The 22,808-nt window shown below is 51.7% G+C and overlaps 1 protein-coding gene across 14 annotated transcripts in view; it reads right to left on the minus strand.

The window, feature by feature from the left end:
- Positions 1-22,808, minus strand: part of LOC147637384 (uncharacterized) — a 154,573-nt gene that overhangs the window by 129,873 nt on the left and 1,892 nt on the right. For 13 of the 14 annotated variants that reach the window (XM_086799174.1, XM_086799173.1, XM_086799183.1 and 10 more), the window contains exons 2-3: positions 20,815-20,906; positions 15,631-15,771 (exon numbers count right to left, since the gene is read on the minus strand). In XM_086799174.1, the coding sequence (XP_086655300.1) occupies positions 15,631-15,771; positions 20,815-20,906 (233 nt within the window). Of the gene's footprint in view, positions 1-15,630; positions 15,772-20,814; positions 20,907-21,467; positions 21,628-22,808 lie in introns of those variants that run through there. The other variant, XM_086799184.1, reaches the window with a different exon arrangement.

Consider the following 22,808-nt stretch of genomic DNA (forward strand, 5'->3'; position numbering starts at 1 on the left):
TTGCCACCACCACCCTCCCAGCCAAGGATAGTCGAGCTGTACTCCAATACAAAAGCTTCTTCCGAATGCTCAGAAGAAGCGGGGCAAACTGCTGCTCAAGTGACAAATCTAGTCCAATCTGGCATCCCAAATACCACACTGCTGTGCCAGGAGGAATCCATCTAAAACCGGGGTCCGGGCTCCATGCCGGAGTGGGAGCACTACTGATCCAAAAGGCCACTCTCTTGCGCCAATTGATCAATGCTCCCGAAGCTGCACTACAAACCTGGAGCGACTCCTCTGCCCGAAGAAGATTGGCCTCTTGGCCATGCAAAATAAGCCCGTGTCGTCTGCAAACTCAGCATCGAGCAAGTCCTCCCCCCGGACTGGGAGCTGGAGTCCTCTCAAACCAACCTCCTCTGCCGTCAAATACATGCTCATAGCCTCTGCAAAGAAGACAAAAAGAAAAGGGGCGAGGGGACACCCCTGACGGACTGATCTGGTCAGCTCAAAACTCGGCCCTCGTCCTCCTGCAATCAAAACCTGGCTACGAGCTGTGGAATACAGAGCCGCCACCCCTCTGATCCATCCTGGCTCAAAGCCCAGGCGAAGCATAGTGCCCTCTAAGAAACCCCAATCAACTCTATCGTATGCCTTCTCAAAATCGAGAAGCATCACGACCAAGTCCTCACCAAGAAATCTAGCTCAGGCCGTTGCCTCCCAAAAAGTAAAGATGTTGTCAAGGATACTGTGCTCCTTGATGAATCCTGTCTGGGTAGCATGAATCAACTCCCCCAGGAAGGGCTGGATCCTCAAACTCAAGGCCTTTGCTAAGACCTTGTAGACAGTAGTGAGGATCGTAATAGGCCTCCAATGCCGAATATCATCTGATACTCCCTCCCCCTTGGGGATAAGAAAGATCAAGCCCTCTGAAAAGCTCTGTGGCATCACCCCAGTGTCCAAAACATACCGAAAGCCCCTGCGGAGGCCTGGCCCCAAAAGGTCCCAATAGCGCATAAAAAAGGCCGGCGTCAGTCCGTCCTCCCCTGGGCAACTATGTCGCGGCAAGACCCTCAAGGCCTCGACAAGCTCAATCTCTGAAAGAGGCACACCAAGAACTGTACGCACACGATCTGTGACCCTCCTCTGCACATGGGCCCACACAGTCTGTCTGCAAGCATCTCGATCCTCAGTGGCTGGCTCCGCTGAAAGCAGGTCTCTATAGAATGCAGTGGCAATGGCTCTGATCTCCTCGGGCTCAGTAGCTACCGATCCATCCGGTCTACCAAGCTGACGGACTGCTGCTCGAGCATGGCGGGGTCCAGTGATCTCAAAAAACTCCCCAGTCACTCTATCACCAAGCTGCGTCCACTGAGAGGCCTGGCGACGATAGTAAAACTCATGTCTCTGCTCCTCTTGCCTCTCTAACCTCCTGGCGTGCCTGGCTCAGCTGTGACGCCACCCACTCACATGCAGGCTGCTGCTCCTGAAGGCGCTGTAGCGAAGCAAGGCTGCGTCTCAGCCGATGCTCCCGCTCGCGAATCTCTCCCAGCCGTGTCAAAGCTGCAACATGCAAAAAAGAGCTAAGCTCGATGAGTCCCTGGGCACACTGGCCTGCTGCATCCTGGTCAGAGCACTGACTATCATGCCAGATCCTCTCAATGTCCTCAGCGAGACTGGGATCTGCAAGTACCCTCTCTGGGATCCTCAACTGCAAGTTGGGCTCCCGTGTCCTCTCCTCCAATGTCAAAATAACTGGCACATGATCTGAAAATGAGGTGCCAGCGAGAACGCCGACGGAGCCCCCTCGCTCCCCTAACCAGTCGCCCACATAAAAGCGATCAATCCGTGATAGATTAGTCCCTCCCTGCCGGCGATCCGACCGAGAGAAACTAAGACTGTCCTGAGAGCGGGAGAAGGCCCCATGCTGCCATGCATCAGTGATCCTCAGTGACATGCAAAACCGGTCCCAAGCTGCAAGCTCCGTGCTGTGCACTGTAGCATGACTGCCTCCCACCCTATCGGCCAGGTCCTCAAGCATGTTGAAGTCTCCCCCGACACACCAATGTGCGGCCTCTGGCAATGCATCCGTAACCTGGGTCCAGAACTCTGCTCTGGCACTAGCATGATTGGGCGCATAGACGTTGAGCACGCCCAATAGCTCATCATGCATCCTCATATTGTGCTCTACCAGGCACAATGATCCCTCGATCCACAATGGCCTGCCGCCATACATCTGCTATGACCATGCATACTCCTCCCTGTCCACCCAAAGGACCAAACCCTGCAGACCAAAAGGTGTCCCATCTACCAGGCATCACCGAACCATATCTCCGGATCCTGCTCTCACCCAAGTGATGCTCCTGCATCATCAAAATATCAATGCTGCCACCAACCAGGCATCTCTGAAGCTCCTGCCTCAAGCAACCACGATAGCGTATAAAATGTGCTCCGCCAAGGCCCTGTACATTCCATGAGATGATCCTCATGGATGACCTGCTGAGGTGGAGGCTGTCTCAGCCGTACGGCGGGCCTTCGCAAGCGGCTTGGATGGAGAGTAGTCCCCATCCGAGCGGCTGCGAATCTGCCCACCCGGTGTACTGCAAGAATCACGGATCAGGCGCCAGTGGTTGTGGCCCATGGCGACTGCCTCCCGCTTTGACAGAGCAACCTCGTGTATACATACATATCCAGGGTCGCGTGCAAGGTCTGCCACTATGCGAACGACCAAATGACGAATCCCTGAGGCATCCACACTCCCGGGATCCAAGAAAAAATGAGCCAACTCCCATAGTCGGCCTATCACATCTGTAACCTCCAGATCGCTCACATGATGAGAAAACTCAACTGCCTGAGTCTTCAAAGTGCTAAGAGCGAGCTCTAGAGTCCACTCCCGGTCGCAAGGGCCACATAGAGGGAACGAGAAGGCCACCGCTGAATCAAGTGCCTCCTCCCCGCGGGCCGGAGGTATCACTACATGAACTCGGATGGGTGCTGGCTCATGGGGGCCCTCTGCTCCAAAAAGCCGTGTGAAGGCGTAATCAAAAGCCTCCGAGCGCTGTCTAATGCCGAGGCGACTCAGCCGACTACGGATAGATGAAATCCGTGAAGCCCGAATCGGCATGGTAGGTCTCCTCTGTGGTGCTCGAGCGAGGTCGGTGCTCAGCGCCCTCCGGACTGCAGGTGAGCGCCAGGGGACTGCCAGGGCCTCCCGGGAAGGAGAGGCGGGCGGGGGGGGAGAAGGGGGGGGCGAGGGGGGTGGAGAGGGAGCCGCTGCCGAAACAGGAGCGAGGATGGGAGGAGGCGAAGATGGAAGCGAGTCGGTGGGAGGGGACGGGGGTGTGGGGGGTGAAGGAGGGGGTGCTGGCATCTCCTGGTCCTCAGTCGTCGCCGCAGGGGTCTCCTCCTGGAGGGGAGCAAAACTGTTCCTCACGGGAACCCAGTGAGGCTGAGACTGTGGCTGCTGCTGCAGCGGTCTCTGGGCGTGCTGCTGTGGCTGTCTCCCTTGGCAGCGCCCCTGTCCAGGCTGCCACTCCGAGGTCTCTGTGGCCTGAGCAGGTGTCCCGGAGGCAGCCTGCGGAGCCGCATCCGTGGGCGGGCCATCAGGGGCCCGTGGTGAGGGTCGGGGTCTCCTGCGAGGGCAGGCCTTGGCCAGATGACCGACCTGCCTGCAAATGAAGCACTGGTTCGGGAGCCCCGAGAACTCCACTCTCTGATCAATCCATCCCCCCCCCTATCCTAGGTAGCTGAATGACCTTAGGAAGGGAGGAGATGTCAGACACCAACACTCTAACCGAAGGTAGCCCAGCTGCTCTGGCCACCACTGAAGCTGCTGTGGGGCCAGTCTCTAGTACCGAGCCCACCAATGCTCCTAGCCTAGAGAGGAGCGGAAGATACTCCTGGCGGAGTCCAGGGAAGCAAACTGTAACATGGAAAAGGCGCTCCCTGCTCAGCCGCTGCTGGGTCAAAGCCATGCTGCCAAGGTCTGAAAAAAGCCCAAGCACCCCTGATGTCAAGCGGACTCATGGCAAGGACCTTGGCCACGCTCTGGGCGGTCTCGAACTCGATCTGGTAATGTCCACGGCCCAGAAGCTGTACGTCCAGGATCTTGCCCACATCTGCAAGAAGGCGGGCCTGGAGAAGATCCCGGATCTCCCCTCTGCTGGGGCGAGTGCCGACTATACGGCAGATGGTGGAATGTGCCTGAAGGCGTTCCACCTCTGCGGCGAGGCTCGCTTCCTCTTCCGGCGAAAGAGAAAGCCTGATGGGGATGTCCTCAGGGGCGGGCGAGGGGGCTCTGGATGAGTCCCTCTGAGGTGGGGCGGGAGGAACGTCCATCAAAGTCTGAAGCTGTGTCGAAGGCGGAGCGGAGACAGAGAACCTGCACGAACCGAGCTGCACACGAGGGTGGGGGAAGGCGAAAAGTAAGAAGGGAAAAAAAATAAAAAAATCCCTGGGGGCGGAGAAAAACAGAGCGAAGAGGAGGGGGGGGGGGGGGGCAGAGGCGGCGAAGACGGATCCCGCGGGGGGGGGGGGGGGCGAGGCGCTGAAGAGGAGGGGGGTGGGCGCAATGGCGGAGAGCTACGGGAGGGGGGGGGGGGGGGGGAACGGTGAAGAGCAATGGAGGGGGGGCGCTTCAGCGCAGGCAAGCCAGGCGAAGGGGGGGACGGCGCAATCCTGAGGGCAGGCGGAGGGGGGAAAACCCGATGGCGGGCAGGGAGAGGGGAGTGCAGACAGCAGCGCGAGCAGGGGGGGGGGGAGCGCGGAGCTTCAACGAGCGATTATCCTCTCAGGACAGTCTTAGTTTCTCTCGGTCAGATCGCTGGTAGCGAGGGACTAATCTTTCACGGATTGATCGCTTTTATGTGGGCAATAGGTTAGGGGAGCGAGGGGGCTCCATTGGCATTCTCGCTGGCACCTCTTTTTCAGACCATGCGCCAGTTATTTTGACTCTTGAGGAGAGGACACGGGAGACCAGCATGCAGTTGAGGATCCCAGAGAAAGTACTTACAGATCCTAGTCTCGTTGAGGACATTGAGAGGATATGGCATGATAGTCAGAGCTCTGACCAGGATGCAGCAGGCCAGTGTGCCCAGGGACTCATCGAGCTCAGCTCTTTTTTGCACGCTGCAGCCTTGACACGGCTGGGAGAAGCCCGCGAGAGGGAGCGTCGGCTGAGACGTAGCCTTGACACGGCTGGGAGAAGCCCGCGAGAGGGAGCGTCGGCTGAGACGTAGCCTTGCTTCGCTTCAGCGCCTTCAGGAGCAATAGCCTACATGTGAGTGGGTGGCGTCCCAGCTGAGCCACGCACGCCAAGAGGTTAGAGTGGCAGAGGAGCAGAGACATGAGTTTTATTATCATCGCCAGGCCTCTCAGTGGACGCAGCTTGGTGATAGAGTGACTGGGGAGTTTTTTGAGATTACTGGGCCCCGCCATGCTCGAGCAGGAGTCCGCCAGCTTGGGAGGCCAGACGGATCGGTAGCTACTGAGCCCGAGGAGATCAGAGCCATAGCCACTGGGTTCTATAGAGACCTGCTTTCAGTGGAGCCAGCCACTGAGGCTCGGGATGCTTCCAGACAGACTGTGTGGGCCCATGTGCAAAGGAGGGTCACAGATCGTATGCGTACAGTTCTGGGTGAGCCTCTCTCAGAGGTTGAGCTTGCTGAGGCCTTGAGGATCCTCCCGCGTCATAGTTGCCCGGGGGAGGACGGATTGACGCCTGCCTTTTTTATGCGCTATTGGGACCTTTTGGGGCCAGGCCTCCGCAGGGACTTTCAGTATGTTTTGGACACTGGGGTGATGCCACAGAGCTTTACAGAGGGCTTGATCTTTCTTATCCCCAAGGGGGAGGGAGTATCACATGATATTCGGCATTGGAGGCCTATTACGATCCTCAATACTGTTTACAAGGTCTTGGCAAAGGCCTTGAGTTTGAGGATCCAGCCCTTCCTGGGGGAGTTGATTCATGCTACCCAAACAGGATTCGTCAAGGAGAGTAGTATCCTTGACAACATTTTCACCTTCTGGGAGGCGACGGCCCGAGCTAGATTTCTTGGTGAGGACTTGGTCGTGATGCTTCTCGATTTTGAGAAGGCATACGATAGAGTCGATTGGGGTTTCTTAGAGGGCACTATGCTTCGCCTGGGCTTTGAGCCAGGTTGGATTCGAGGGGTGGCGGCTCTATATTCCACAGCTCGTAGCCAGGTGCTGATTGCAGGAGGAAGGGGGCCGAGTTTTAAGTTGACCAGATTAGTCCGTCAGGGGTGTCCACTCGCCCCGTTTCTTTTTCTCTTCTTTGCGGAGGCTATGAGCATGTATCTGATGGCAGAGGAGGTTGGTTTGAGAGGACTCCAGCTCCCACTCAGGGGGGAGGACCTGCTCGATGCTGAGTTTGCTAATGACACGGGCTTATTTTTGCATGGCCAGGAGGCCAATCTTCAGCGGGCAGAGCAGTCGCTCCAGGTTTTTAGTGCAGCTTCGGGAGCATTGATCAATTGGCGCAAGACAGTGGCCTTTTGGATCGGTAGCGCTCCCACTCCGGCATGGAGCCCAGACCCCGGTTTTAGATGGATTCCTCCTGGCACAGCAGTGCGATATTTGGGATGCCAGATTGGACTAGATTTGTCACCTGAGCAGCAGATTGCCCCGCTTCTTCTGAGCATTCGGAAGAAGCTTTTGTATTGGAGTACAGCTCGGCTATCCTTGGCTGGGAGGGTGGTGGTGGCAAATCAGGTGCTTTTAGCGACCATGTGGTACATTACGTCTTGCTGGATCTTCTCGAGCTCTTGTATCAGCCAGGTACAGAGGCTGATCAGGAACTTTCTTTGGTCTGGGCGGGATGGTCAGCCTGCCAAGGCAAAGGTTGCTTGGGCAGTTATTACACTTCCGTTGGCCCAGGGAGGCTTGGGCATTATAGATCCAGTTGATCAGAGTAGAGCCTTATTGGGGAAGCTTATCGTTCGGGGGCTGCTCCCAGGCGCTGAGCCTTGAAAAGAGCTCCTTTTGCAGCGGTTGCAGGCTCGAGCTCCCCCTGCAGGGGGCACTTGGGCACCAGAGATACGATGGATCTTCATGGAGATGAGGAGGACAGGCCTTAGTAGAGGATGGGAGGACAGATTTGCCTTGAGCATCCTGAGAGCTTGGGAGTTGCTGAGACCGGGGCTCTCTCAGAGACCTCCTTCTTGTGATGAGGAGCGGGCCAGACAACCGCTCATCTGGAGCCCAGCGGTTCGCACAGAGCAGGGTCATATGCTGGGTTGTCGGCCTCGTCTAGCCTGGGGACCATTGGCGGCAAGCCCAGCACGCAGTTTTGGAGACTGGCAGGCCTTCTGCAGTCTCCCTGAGGAGATCCACGTGGAGAGGCTGGGTCACTTCAGAGGGGGGTTGATTATGAGGGATGACATTCAGGAGGCACTCACAGAGGAGTGGTTCACGCCTTTCGAGCCCGTGGCCCCACGGTGGATGGGAGCCTTTACTCAGTTGGAGATCCTGATTGCTGTCAGAGCTTGCACTGAGGATGGCAGATGCCTCTACTATGAGATCCAGGATGAGGGCAGACTTCAGAGAGTGGAGGTGGAGTCGCCTTTGGTTGCAGAGTGCATCTTTCAGAGGATACGGGTGGTGGCTGCCGCTTCTCGGAAGTGGCATATTGACCCAGACCCTGCAGATGTGGACTCTGATTGGAGTACATGGGCATATGCAGCGCGCCCCTTGGCCCGGCTCCAGTGGGACCCTGGCGAGTACGAGTGGCATGATCCTTATGCATCCCTTGAGGCCACAGAGATCACCTTTTTCTAGTATACTGTTCGGTTGGGGCGACATATTTTGACGGCGAGGAGGATGGTCTCTCCAGCTACATCGGGGCACTGGCGGCTTTAGGGACTCTTACCGGAGTTCCTGGAGGACTTTTGGACCAGGCTGTGGGCTAGTCGACAGGCACGCAGGATCTCGACTTTCCAGTGGGCTGGTCGCCCATAGGGGTTCTGCAGTTGGCACCTGGCTTGTCTACAGCGGTCTTCCGGCGGCCTGCGTCCGATGCGGCCACCCTATGGAGACACAGACATTGCCTATGGGACTGCCCTCAGGCGCAGCAGATTTTGCTGCGGATGCTGCACATTCTGGCCCCCCTCTCTCCAGAGGGGATGTATACGTGGGGTGCCGCTGCTTGGTCGACTTCGTCCGGGCCTGCTATGGGCTATGAGACGGAGCAGGACAGCCAGGCCATCAAATTCATTAGGGGCCAGCCTCGCCTTGTTCCTTCACCGGACTTTTCGTCCGCCGGCTGGACACAGGAGAGGGATCTACGATGGGAGCTCCTCAGTAGCCTCACCATATGGTTCACTTGGAGGGCCCGGTGTTTCAGGGCCTTTGAGGGGAGACTGGAGCCACCAGTCGAGACTGTTCGGGGGATCTGGCAGGAGCTCATCCACACCCTGCGAGGACAGTACGACCGCATCCGAGGCGACTCGGATGAGGCGATCTTGCGGCGCTAGGCCTTTCACACCACTTGGCGCAGCGGCCCCTTCTATACCCTACACGTGGGGTCCCCCCGTTGGCACTACAGGCCACCTGTTTGGCTTTTCCCCCCTCCTATTGTATGATATAGCCTCTCAGTTTCTTTGTACTGATTCCTGTATTTTTTAGCACCTAGGGAGAGTCTCCCTGGCTGCCTTGCTTTGTTCTCTACTCTGTTTTTCTTATGAGCAGAGAGGATCTTTTGAAGCCCTACAGGCGTTTTTATATAACTAATGAAAGGATCTTTTCTCGGAAAAAAAAAAAAAACCTTTGTTTGGTTATTCACTACTCAATTTTGGTACTTTTGTTTTCTTGATTGAAGTGTTAAAGTAAAATTGTAAAGAAGTTTGAAGGCCCAAATTTGAAATTTCAAACACCATGCTCAAACTTATCAGAATCCAAGCATGGAAGTTGGCTAGCCGGGGAGGGTTTCAAGTAAAGAATATCATTATATGATGCTTGTGTTACAGACATGGCCAATGCCCTCTTGCAAAGTGCAAAACACAATTCTTACAACCTTGGCAAACACATTGAGCAGGGCCTAGTCTTGAGAAGCTTGTTGAAAGGGAAAATTCTACCACTCCTAGTTCAACATAGGTCATATGAACTATGAAAAGTAGCACTGCAGGTACTCCCATGTACAAGGCACCAACTCCTTTAAGTGGTGATTGAGAGTAAACAAGGCGTAAGAGGCAATCTCTACAGTAATTGATGTGGAGGATGATGCAAGTCATAGGCTAGAGTTCAATGTGCATCTTCAAGATAGAAAACCAATTGGAAGACCTAGAAAGATTCATTTCTTAGATGAAGAGAGAAGTGCAGGCAGTGAATCCACATATACTAGTGTGGTGGAAGCACGAATACATCAAACCTTCTGGGAAATTAGGAGGACTACAGAAAATAGTAGGGTCAAATGTCGGGGGCATTTAGGAAGGATGGGAAAATGTGGGTGAACTATTGTGGGATGTGCAAAGGGGGCACTTGCTCCCTCGTTTTTTTCAACAAGGTATCATATGGCTAGGAAGAGTAGTCAAATGATGTGGTTTTGCAACACAAATGTAATGCACACATGGGCCATTGATAAGAACGTTGATCATCCTCCACACAAAGTCTCTTCAATTTGGCCTATGGGGCAGAGGGTACCAAATTCTCAAAAGATGAGGTCGATGCATTGCTTCTTGCAGATTTCAATTTGCAAATGAAGAAAGTGGAAGGAAAGATATCCTCCTCTACAATGCAAGGAGTGAGCCACGAGATTCGAAAGGAGGAAACAACAGCAGCAAATGTCACATCTCAAGAGGGGCAACGCATGAGATACATGACTAATATCTCAAAGCAAGCAACAACAAGAATTAAAAGATCTCTCGAAATGAAAGCAAGGGTAACCCAAGAAATGGTGATTGAGTCTAAACAACATGAGGTTTTCATTGTAGAAACTTTTGGGGAAGGCACAGAAGTTGGTGTTTATGATATATATATATCAAAGGCCATCCAACATGCACTTGTCCAGATTTCATGGGAAGGATTGAAAAGAGGAAGCCATATCTTGCATGCAAGCACCTATACTTTGTGTACCTGAGGGTTCTGCGCCCCCTGTCCCTTGTGCGCAGCCCCCCTCCATCGCCATCGCCATCGCCATCGCCATTGCTTAGCGCCCCCTGTCCCTTGTGCACAGCCCCCCTCCTTCCCCGCTACCTTTCGCCTTCCCCTCCCTCACCGCCTACTTCCTCGTTGCCCTCCGCCTTCCCGTGTTGCACACGCCTAAGCCGCCCTCCTCTCCCTTAGCCGCTTGGCCATTGTCTTCCAATGTGGCACCTCCCGCCTGTGCTCCCCCTCCGCCATCTGCATGTCCGCCCTCGCCTTCCCAGTGCCTCCTCGTCCTCCATCCTGGGGGGCGCTGAGCCCCCTCACCCCCCCCCCCCCCCCCCTAGCTTGCTCCTTCCTTCCATCCCCCCAGCCTCTTCTCTGTCTCCCTAGACAAGAAGGTAAAACTGCTATTAAGCTGGAAGATGCTCCACAGCTACTTCCATCATAGAAGTAAGAATTGTTATTCAGCAAGATCTCTCTCTCTCTCTCTCTCTCTCTCTCTCTCTCTCTCTCTCACACACACACACACACACATCATTGAGTTGTGCAATACTCTCTCTCTTTGAGCATTGTCTCTATCTCTCTCTTTCATGGCATCAACACCTTCGCCCCCCTCCTCCACCCCTGTTCACGTTGCGGGCTTGTGGCCCCCCTGCTGTGTACGTTGTTCGTTGCACCCTTCCACTATGTGCCGTTGTGCCCTGTTTGCGATGTCGTGCGCCTCTTCGCTGCACTGCCTGTTGTGCTTTGTTCGCACTTGCGCACCCTGTTTGCATTATGTGCATGTTCATTGTGCTGCTATGCACACCCCCTCCACTGCTCAGGCCCCCAAGGCAGCAATTAAGGGGGAATAGCCAGAATGAACGTACAAGAGCTAGAGGCATGACAGTAAGAAAGAATAATTCAAGAGCTGTAGCTCCCCCGTTCGAACACCTATCGTTGCCATCACTTTAGCTTCCCCCCATCCCCCATGCATAGCCCCCCTCCTTCGTTACCTACTATCACCATCGTTTCAACGTCCCCATCGTCCCCTGTGCGAAGGCCCCCTCCTTTGCTGCCTCCTTCCTCGCTACCTCCTGCCCTACCTACTTCGCCGCCTCCTTTCCCTATCGCACACCGCCTCCCCCTATGGCGGACTGCCTGAGCCCTCCGCCTCCACTTTACCCGCGTGGCCTCCATCTTGCCCTATGACTCCTCCCACATGTGCTCCCCCTCCGTCACCTGCCTATCTACCCCTCGCGTCCCCAATGCCTCCTCCTCCTCCATTCTAGGTGCCACCCAGCCCCCCTTTGCTTTCTGCACTTCCACCTTTTCAGCTTGCTCCCCCCCCCCAGCCTCTTCTCCCTCTCCCTGGTAGGAAGGTAAAGCTTCTACTAAGCAAGAAGATGCTTCCATCATAAAAGTAAGAATTGTTATTCAGCAGCAAGATCTCTATCTCTTAGCATCAAATTTCAAAGACACATCGAGCGTTGAGCTGCGGGCTTTTCCCCCCACAAACTGTGCTGCCCCCGCCATTGCGCCCCCTCCCTCGCCATCTTCGTTCAGCCCCCACCTGCACCTCTTCATTGCTCGGCTACCTCTGCGCCCCCCCCCCCCCCCCCCCCCCCCCCCCCTTCCTTCCCACCTGCGCACCCCCCACTCTCCCCTTGTCTATGCTGTCCCCCCCTCCCGCTGCCCTCTTGCGCTTCCCCCCCAATTCCCCTTCCCCTTCGGCTCCGTCTCTCCCTTCCCTCCGTTTCTTCAAGCAGTTTCTCTTGTTCTTGGGTAATTTTCATTTGGCAAGCCTTAGCCCCTTTTGGTCTTCACCCCTCAAGAGGACTCCATGGCAATTACTCTGTCATCCCCAACCGAGGCTAGCGTCCCTTGCCTCTCCTTCTCAGAAGTGGGCCTCCAGCTTCTCGCTATGACAGTTACATCTCTAGAGGCCTCCACTCTGGTGTGCAAGATTGTTGGTAACCACCCGGTGCGTGGACAACTCAATAGGCTAGCCTCCTTAGAGTGCCTGCAAAGATCACAGACATTAGTCCTTTGGGGCGTGACTACTACCAAGTTGAGTTTGACTCGCCAACAGCGTCGAATATAGTCATGTAGCTGAGCCCCGTCACATTGCATACGGCCGATGCCTTCTTTGCAAGGTGGCAGCACGGCTTCGACCCCACATCCGACCCACTAGCTGGCGTTTCAAGCTTTCCCGTGAGACAGTCTGCTTCCTAAGCCTTAGGAATGAATACCTTCCTCTTCTCCAGGTGATTGGTGGAGCCATTGGGAGAGTGACGGAATCCCCCCCCCCCACTATCACTTTGTCCTTCACACGGGCAGCTGGGATTCCATTCCTTCGCATCTGTATTGTCTCGCCGTTTGCAGACAGTGCTTCACGTCATATCCCTTCCTTGCCTTCAAGGAGACCCCATCCTGCAAAGAGTAGAGTCCTCGGGCCTTCCTGGCCAATGCTTCATTTGTAGGCAGATGGGACACCTCGCCAGAGCTTGCCCTCGGCGCTACTGCAGGAGACCGCCTCTAGTGGTCCCCCGCACCCCCAACTCCCCCAGGGTCCTAGGTCACATGCTCATCAGGGGGTAGGGAGAGAGGCAAGCCCTCATGCAGCTGAGCACTAGGACCCGCCGACCGCAGACGACTCTACTGTCGGAGAGTGGTAGACCGTTCGCCCGCACCAGGGCCCCTAGTCGACTTCCAGAGCTGAGCGTCGCCGTTGTGCGTGCCAAGCTAGTAGAGTACAAGAGGATTCGGTTCTGTCAGAGAACCATTTCGAGCATTTATCGCAGCACCGACATGCCAACGATGGCCCCCCCAGTCACTGCGACGGTCCCACCTCCGGCCCCTTTGGTATGGCGGTTGTTACTCCACCGAGATGACTCCTCAGGTTCGCAGATTCCAATGAGGCTAGCTGGCCCACAAAGCCCCCAACGAGCCCCTCCCCGCACCCTCCCTCTTTGGTGGATCACTCCCAACAACGTCCATCTCCATCTCCCTCTTCTCCGCCACCCCACCCCCCTCAACCTAGCCCCCCCCCTCCCCTCTTTCAACCCCTCCTCCTCATCTTCCATCCTCGCCTCCAACTCTTCCCGTAGCAGTCCCCCCTACCCTATCCTCTTCTTCTAAGCCCGCACTCCCTTCTCCCTCTGCCTCTCTTGAGCACTCCCGTTGCCCTCCAGTAGCGCCCGACCTGGAGCGGAGGCAGTCGATGAGCTTCGTCCACCAAAAGTGAATGAGCATGTTGGTCTCACGCAAATCATGCAAAGGTGTGAGAGCTCTATGGCCTACCCGTGAATAGTGGCGGACATTGACTCTATGCTCTAATCCGTCCCCCCGATGATGCACTCAGGTAGAAGGAGAAGATAATTGCACCACTCTTTGGGGTGGAAGGCCTCAAGTGATGTAAAACCACACATGTACGAATGGGAGCCACCGCCTCCTCGAAAATACCAGCTCCTTCGAGGGAAAGGCATCGGAAGAAGTTGTGAACTAGTTGCCCTAGCACTCATAGGGGGAAGGGGGGGCGCCTTGCGACTCTGGAGGGAGAGCTTGCACTAGAGAGGCCATATCTATTGGCTCCATGAAACAGTGAACCAAACCATGGATTAAGCTAGCGCGTTGCCTCCACTCCAGGTCATGTGCGGCCGGAGGGTGGCTGGAGTCCTCTGGTGAAGCAGACAGGGGCGGGATGATGGGGGGGTAGGAGGGCTGAGGAGGGGGGCCAGGGGCAAGGAAGGGGTTGCCTATGAGGGAGGGGCGGGGCATGGGCTGTGAGGTCAGGCCCATCGAAGGCTCTAAATGGTTACAGAGCCTCGCCGGAATCTGAATGCATGGAGCGTGATCGCAACTAGCAACGGTCTCCAAAAAGTCGGGGGTCGGTGGCAGGTTCTTCGAGGGTGCTTGGGGGGGGGAGTGCTGAGAGAATGCTCGTAATGATTCTCTGACAAAATCGTATCCTCAGTGTTCTATCAGCCTGGTGTGCCTAGGGGTGCCGCTCTGCTCTGGAAGTTTGGCGGTGGTTCCAACTTGGGCTCACAGTGTGCCACTCTCCCACACCGTGATCAACAGAGACCGGGCCCTAGTGCTCTGATGCCTCGGTGCTAGTATCTTCCCCAGCCCACTGATGAGGATCTGAACTAGGAAGAGGGGGGGGGGGAGACCACTGGATGCGCCCTTGTGCAAGGACAAGCTCTAGCAAGGTCTCCCATTTGCCGGCCAAAATAGCATTGGCCTCAGAGTCCGGAGTACTCAACTCTCTGCAGAATAGGATCTCCCCGGAGGCAAGTAAGAGATATGGCATGAGGAACTGTCTCCGGAGAGGCTATGCAGATATGAAGGGATGGAATCCTGGCTGTCCAAGCTAGAACCGAAAGTGGCAGTGGGGGGGGAGGGGATTGAGAGGAAGGATTCGTTCCAAGAAAGCAAACTGTCACGGGAAAGCCTACACAAAAGCCTGAGACGCCAGCCAGAGGGTCGGACGTTGGATCAAAGTTGTGCTGCCACCTCGCAAAGAAGGCTTGGGTTGTACACAGTGCGGCGGGGCTCACTTGCATGACTTTGTCTGATGCTACTACAGGCGAATCAAATTCAGGCTGGTAGTAACCGCGCCCCAAGGGATGAATATTAGTGATCTTTCCAAGCTCGCCAAGAAGGCTTGCGTGTAACAGGTCCCTAAGTTGTCCACGTGCCACGGGGCTAGGCCAAGGAGAGGATAGGGAAGGGAGGACGGAAGGAGGGGGCAAAAGGCTGGAGGGGCTGAATGCAAAGGGGAGATCTGGGCAGCTCTCGGAAAATGGAGAAGAGGGAGGGGTCGGGGAAGCCGAGGTAGCAGGGCGGCGCAAAGGCAGATGATGAAGGGGGAGAGCAGTGAGCACTGGCAGGAGGCGCCACAGGGGGAAGGCTGAGGGCAGGAAGGTGCTAAGAAAGAAGACGGTAGGCTCAGGCCAGAGGCACCACAGGGGAAGTGGGCAGCGAGGCGGAAGGCAGCACGGCAAAGGAGGGGGGGCTGCGCAGAGGGAAAGGCCGCGCAGAAGCGAGGCAAAGCAGGTGTAGTCGCAAACGGCACGCCCTGGGGGGGAGTGTGGGGTGGGGGAAGCTCCAGCTCGCTATTCTTCAGTTGTGGGACGCCTAATCTCTCTCTCTCTCTAAAGGGAAAAAGGGCAAAAGGGCCTATGAGAACAAAAGACTACAGTGTGTAAATAATCCATAATGAGAGAGAGAGAAAGAAAGAAAGTTATATTAACGTCTACAAAAGGCCAAAATGACCTATGAGACCAAAAGGATTGCATCATGTCCATGGAATACATCATCATGGGTACTAAAATGAAAGAAAATAATAAAGCTAAAATGCTAAAGCTGAGAGAGAGAGAGAGAGAGAGAGAGAGAGAGAGAGTTATATAAACATCTACAAAAAACCAAAAATTCTATAATTCATCCAAACATTCTATGTACAGCCTTTTTAATGCATGAAGCTTGTATGCTCAAACACAACTGAGTATAAACCTAATAATACGCACATTGTGACCATAATATGGCAATTGTAAGTTAAAAGATCACCTGCATCGAAGCCGATGGATGGAATCAAGATCTTTCCCCCGGTCAGATTTATGTTGTTCTTGTTCTAAATGCATCTCAAGTTCGGCCTTTCTTGCCAGCTTTTTCCAATGCTCAACTGATCCTCCATGGCCAGCTGCATATCTGCAATGCATATCTGTACTATGGTCAAACCTGTAAACCCGTGTAAGGCCTTCTAGTTGATTTTTCGAAAACCTACTAAAAACACATTCAGCTTACATAAACTTCTCTTTACTAAATAGAAACCAGAATTTACTACCCCCATACACACATGTTCACAACCCCACCCACACAAATGCACGTGTAAACCCGTACATGCCAGTGTGCACACAGACAAGAAAGGACCAAAAAAGTGCGCGCCCCATGATTTTCTAATGCAATGACACCCCTTGAGCGGATGCATCTCCCACTGTTGAGAAGAACAATGACATAACCCATTTGTCAGCCACAATCTTCCATGTCTGCCTGTCTTGTATGGTCTAAACATTGGAGGCTCTTAAACAGATGCAACTTTATTTCCATCATAAGATCAAAATACAACTTGGCTTCTAATAACCATTATTCACTGCATAGCATTTCCTGAAACCATAGCCTAGGCTTTGAGACCGATGTAACAAGGAGCATGTAGCTTAGGGCAATTAATCATTAGGTCTCCAATGTCGGATCTCCAAGCGATCAACACCCTCCTTCAGAATAAGGCATATCAGACCCTCGGCCATGTGCTCAGGAAGTAAGCCTGTCTACATAACCTCATTGAAAGCAACCCAAAAGCCTACTCCCATGAAGACCCAATGGTGAACGAAGAGGGAAACCGGCAAACCATCCTCTCCAGGACACTTCTTGCACGGAAGGGCCTCCAATGTGGCTGTAAGCTCCATGTCACATGTTGAAACATGGGTGTGCTATGGTGGCTTGAAGGTGAAGGCAGCCATGGCTATGGCACAGATAGAGATAGGGAGAGAGTTTAGAGAGAGAAGACAATGCTAGAGAGAGAGTGAACTACACAACTCAATGATGTGACTATTGTTGATTTCTTCAATGAAGTAGATGCACCTTTACAGGTTACAAAGGTTGCCTGAGTGACATCACTGCTTATGTCAGGCACACAATATATCTAGATATTATTATAACCCCTCTAAGAGGTGGTTCACACACAAACAAGACACTTACACACTACTCTCTAGAAGGTGGTTCACACACACCAGCAATACTTTGATCCCAACAAATCCTCACTCAAGGGATTATCTCATATTGTGTCAAAAGTCAATATTAGATAAAATGGAAAAAATCCCTCAAAATGGGAATGTATTTAAAAATTTTGTTTTGGCCATAACTTGAACATGCAAACTCCAAATTTGTCGGAGAAAGTAGATCTAGATTCTACTTTTCAAGCTCTTTCCAATGATATGTCACATGAATATGTTTTGACAAACTTTTGGATGAGTTTACCATACCCCACTTTTTCATGGGAATGGGATTTTTTCCACTTTATCTAATATTGACTTTCAAGGATAAATCTAGGCTCATGGTTTCTCAATTTTCCTAGTCAAGGATAAATTGCATGATTCTAGTTTCACATGCTAGTTATGGGGTCCCGATTCCCAAGGGTAAGGACATCCAAGAGATCAGGCCGCACAAAAGCAAACAACACACACAATGGACTTAAAAATCCCAATCATCAATACAAAAGTTGCCCTCCTGTGTGGAAGGCTCTTCAACAATAATCGCAGTGGTGTTCTTCTAATAGCAATCTTTTTCAAGATTATTTCTTTTCCCACATATACCACAAGGATTTAGGCTAAGACAATCCTTTTCCAAGTGATTTCTTTTCCCACATAATCTGCAAGGCTTTCCTTTGGCTTGTTCACTATATGAGCCCTTGGTCTTTACAACAAAACCTTATTCTGTGACAACTTCTGTTAACCGTCGCTTCTTCTTTCATTCTTCTTCCTATAAAGAACTAATGATTCCCTCCAAGGTAGGATTAGGAATAATCTTCAAGGTGGTCACACCAAGTTGTTATACTTCTCATGCATTCTTTTTAGAAGCACTGCCATGGCATCATCTTCTATTAAAGGAGACTAAACTACAACTAGTTGAGTCATGAGACTCCTCATCTGGTTGACATGTGTAGCAAGAGATTCTCTCGTCTTCAGTTGCAACTCAAAGAAAAGTGATTTTTAAAGATAGCTTGGAGTTTTTAGCACTGACACTAAAAAGCAAATCAAGTTTTTCCCAAGCTTCAACAGGTGATTCTAGATTAGAAATGTGATGCAAATAGCCATCACCCAAGCCAAGGGCAATGATGGCATATGCTCTCTCTGCTCTAAATAGATCCTGTTGTGTTCTCAACTCTTCTTCATTGGTTGCATCACCATCGAAGGAAGAGGTCGCACTGGTAGTGCCCTTCAACAAATCCCAAAAATTTTATTTCATCAAATGAAACTTTTTATCTTCATTTGTTAGGTGTGGAAAACTTGGCCATTACACTTGTCTATGAACATGTGAGAGCTCATAGTTGCAGAGAAAATAAAAGATTTTCACTTCATGTCCCCAAAAATTAGGATTCCCAAAAATTAGGGTTTTCTAAATCTAGGGTTTCCAAAAATGGGGGTTTTCAGAAATGAAGATGTAGCACGCTGTAGCAACCCTTTAATGCTTGATATATGCTTTCACAGATTTGCACTAGCCATTGAGGACCTTTGCCTTCAGGCGTTCAGATCAAGTGGCACAAGTTATGTGGTTTCTAGGTTGGCTCCTCACCCACCCAGCTTGGCGACCAGTTGAGTCTTTCAATGGAACCCTCATTGCACCCTAGTCAAGTATTTGGGTTGTCGGGTCAGGATCGATATTTCGCCCAAGCAATAGCTTGCCCCTCTTCTTCTAAGCATTCAGAACAAGATTCTTTACTGGAGCACTACCAAGCTATCCCTCGTTGGCCATGTGGTTGTGGCCAACCAAGTACTCTTGGCTACCATGTCGTACATTACTTCTTGTTGGGCGTTCTCTAGGGCATGCCTCGGGCACATGCAGAGGTTGATCCGTAATTTTCTATGGACTGACGATTGGCTGGCGGCGCAGGTCAAAGTGGGCTAGAGGGTGATTATCCAACCTCATCACTGTGCTGGACAACATTGACCCAGCAATTCAGAGCAAAGTCTTGCTGGGCAAGCTAGTCGTTCCCGGCCTTCAGCCAGGTGCAATTCCTTAAAGGCCTTTCTTCTCTCACGAATTTCGGCTTGCACCCGCTCTCTTAGTGGTCCCTGATCTTCATAGAGGCATGTTCTCACAGTCTTAGTTCCTCCTTTGAGGACCCCTTTGCAACCAATTTGATTAGAGCTTGGGGTCATCACAAGCCAACACTCATCCCACTGCCTCCGACTTCAAATGAGAAGAGACTTCATCAGCTCTTGATCTAGAAACCCCTCTTCAGGATGCTCAACACCCCCTAGGTGCTTGCTCTCACATTGCCTGGGGACCCCTCTCCACTCGTCTAGCTGCTCGATCCGTAGGAGAGTGGACCAGCCTCAGGAGGCTCCCCCCAGAGAGATGCAGATAAAATGCGCCTCTGACTCAGATCCGAGGCAGAGAGTAGCTTACCCTCGCCATCGACACAACCATCACCGAAGCTGACAAACTCCTCTTTAGGATATCCCCCCTCCCCCGGGTTCATTGGTGTATATTGTGCTTCTCATCCCCACCAAACCCAATGATTTTTGGGTTCTCTTCATTGCACCCGGGTTCATTGGTGTATATTGTGCTTCCTAGCCCCACCAAACCCAATGAAATTTTGGGTTCTCTTCATTGCACCCAGGTTCATTGGTGTATATTGTGCTTCCTAGCCCCACCAAACCTAGTGAATAGTTGGGTTCTCTTCATTGCACCTGGGTTCATTGGGGTATATTGTGCTTCCTAGCCCCACCAAACCTAGTGAATAGTTGGGTTCTCTTCATTGCACCTGGGTTCATTGGGGTATATTGTGCTTCCCAGCCCTACCAAACCCTTACCTCATCGCCCATAGCTGAAATCCATCACCTGGTCCTTGATCACTTGAGACATGGATTCACAACTCACTAATTCGCTTCTCAACATGAAGGCATCCATGGACACACAGGCAGCTAAAATGGAGGCTATATATGCCCGTCTCAACAAGATGGAGTCGGCACCTCGAGCACCTAGTATTCTAGATCTAGAATCTACAATGGCGTGCTTCGGAGCAAGCGTTGGACAATTCTGAGCAAGCATTGGACAATTCTGAGCAAGTGTTGGACAATTCTGAGGACGAAGTGGCAAAATTTTCTAGAAGGGATTTTTCAGTCCTTTGGATGCAGGCAAGGATGTACTCATAAAGATGAGCTTCGCTCCCAATCCGGCAATCATCACGCTACACCTGCGCGTGGAGAGACGTCATCACCAGCAGTCTCCTTTGCAAAGTCCCTCTCCACGAGATTCTCCATACGATCTTCGCTGACTTGACGTGGTGCATCTGCAAACAATAGATTAACGCTCTTTCTTCCTTTCCAGCCAGCTAGAACATCACCAAATTACCTTAACTTTAGCGGTACAGGCTTTACTACTTCCTTTGCATGTTAAACAACAGTACCTCTCCACGAGATTCTCTAGAGAACCTTCACTAACCTGACGTGGTGCATCTGCAAACAATAGATGTACGCTCTTTCTTCCTTTCCAGCCAGCTAGAACATCACCAAATTACCTTAACTTTAGTGGTACAGGCTTTTCTATTTCCTTTGCATGTTAAACAACAGTATCCAATCGTAACCCCTTCATCACATGCCTTTCATTGACCCCTCTAGATCCTAATTGCCATCTGCATAAACAACTAACTTTCTGATCACAAGTATCCAATGTTGGCCTCGTTTTCTAGATAAGCTCCTTAAAAAGTCAATTTAGAAACCGATGACATAATCAAATGCTACTTTACAGCCATAGGCATGGATTAAAATTATATTTCTAGAATCATAAGAGGTTTGCACAGTGATCCGTGTTGTAAACACTCTCAACAAGAACAAGGACCTCAATGAAGGAAAAACCTGGTGCATTTGATTTCCTACCAAGAGGTCCTAAATGAATGCCTAAACTGTAATGTAACATCTCATACTAAAAGAAGAGGTTTTACTAGCAAGATTTGCAAGGAAGAAATCTCACGTCCAAAATTGTGATAATTGTGATGGGCTATTATGCTGGACTTTGCTCACAACACCGGACTTGTTGCTGCTGGATATCTCTGGAAGGAAGGACTGTAAAAAATGAAAGTGAAGAAAACTTAAGTACTCATGTACATTTCACAACTTGCAACATGCAAAAATAGATTCAGTGATAAGGTTCAAAACTAGCTATACGCCTTATAAGGTCCATGCTTTGTTGTTCATGATGGCACACGTAACCACGAGGAACTGTATAAAGTAGGAATCTGGCAGCACCTAAAGTGAAACTTCTTTCCCTCTGAGTCAGGTCTATTTCACTCATCTTGATATAAGTATCCAGCACAAAATGATTCTCAAAACCCAACTTTCTCAACCCACCTTTCCTTGCATCCTTTTAACTAACCCTCTCGTCCTAACCCACCTTTCCTCTAATCCTCTCATCTTGGCGTCAATCATGTCGACCACCTAAACAAGGAAGACGAAGCCCCATAGTGTGTAGCCAATTTGAGTCTAGCTTTCCTTTTTCTAAAGTCTCATTTGCCATGGCTTCGTGAAGAAATAATAATCTACATGGTAGACACAAGTAGAGCAAGGTAGAAAGACCATTGTGAGAGCGCGCTCTCACTTGCGAGTACAGGGTCGTCTACACAATACCCGGGGAGATTGCATTAGCGTTAGCGTTCGCATGGGCACCAATGGGGGCACGTCAGGCCTGATGAAGCTGTGCTGGACGAGGACGAACTTTAGAAGACGGCAGCTACTCCTCAAAGTTGAATTGCACGGGGACTGTAAAACCGGCAGAAAGATACTGCAATGCTGGTAACCGATTAGTAGTAGTAACACCAAAATTGTACACATTTGCTGGCTTTCTAAACGACGTTAAGAAAATTGTTGATTGCAGCCTCTCCAAAATTTAAGAAAGAGACTCTACTAAAGACCCAATGGGCCTATGAGACCAAAGTGATTGAATAATGTCCATGGTGTATCTCATCATGAAATGAAAAAAAAAAATAGAACAATCTCATTGGAGTGATACAAAACTGTCCATAGATATCTAGTCATGGAATACCATATCATGAAACACATGTGAGAGGAGCATCAATCCCCAATAGATGGTATGCCATTCTTCAAAATATCAAGCATGGGGCTGATGAGACGGTAGCTGAGAGGTCTCCCTCAGCTACGTCATGTGGAAAGGTAGCTCGATGGCGATGGAGCATGTAGCTTGATCTAGAATTGATGAAGAGGGGATTGTGACTAACGCCCAGAGGGCCAAGGGCATCAACGCAGAAACAACAAGCATACTGGAATGTGGAGGTTCAGTTAGGTGGGTCCACAACATCCCGATTTGGGTCCATAGGACCCACTATATGGGTGTTCTCAAGTCCGAAAGAAGCTGGTGATGGGTTGGCTGGTGAGGGAGGGGTCGGGGTGGTTGAGGCCAAAGCTCTCTCAAAAAGTGTCTCTGTCTACAAAGCTTGAGCAAGAAGAGGCCTAGGCAATGCTAGTTCAAGAAGTCAATGATCTTGGAAAGTGGGTAAAATCCCTCATGAAACAGATAGTGCAACCTCCTGTAGATCGCATAGTATGCTGGGTAGCGACATATGTAATGCGCCTCTGTCTCAACCTCTCAATGACATAACTGGCAGATCCTCTCCTCCCGAGGTCTTCGTATGAGCTCCCTAGCCCTAGAGACACACTATGCTCTCCTTGTCTCCACTCTAAGACAGTGGCTAATCGCAATCTTCATAGGACATGTGAACACTCAGGTAGCCGTGTTGTTTGATGAATCCATCGTCAATGAGCATGAGGAAGTGATCTTTGTAGAAGTGCATTTTCGGTGGGGAGCTCCGAAGGTGTGATCCATGTGCAGTGGGTGTACAGGCGAAGAAGATCTAACCTGGATAACCCGGTTGGTGTTCTCCTAAAAGAGTTAGAGAAAAGGGCAGTCCAAACTGTATTGAAGGAGTGGGAGGCAGTCCATGCAAAGCCCAT

Source organism: Cibotium barometz, chromosome 6, assembly GCF_041138505.1.
Source record: "Cibotium barometz isolate CiBa-2024 chromosome 6, ASM4113850v1, whole genome shotgun sequence".
Lineage (NCBI taxonomy): Eukaryota > Viridiplantae > Streptophyta > Polypodiopsida > Cyatheales > Cibotiaceae > Cibotium > Cibotium barometz.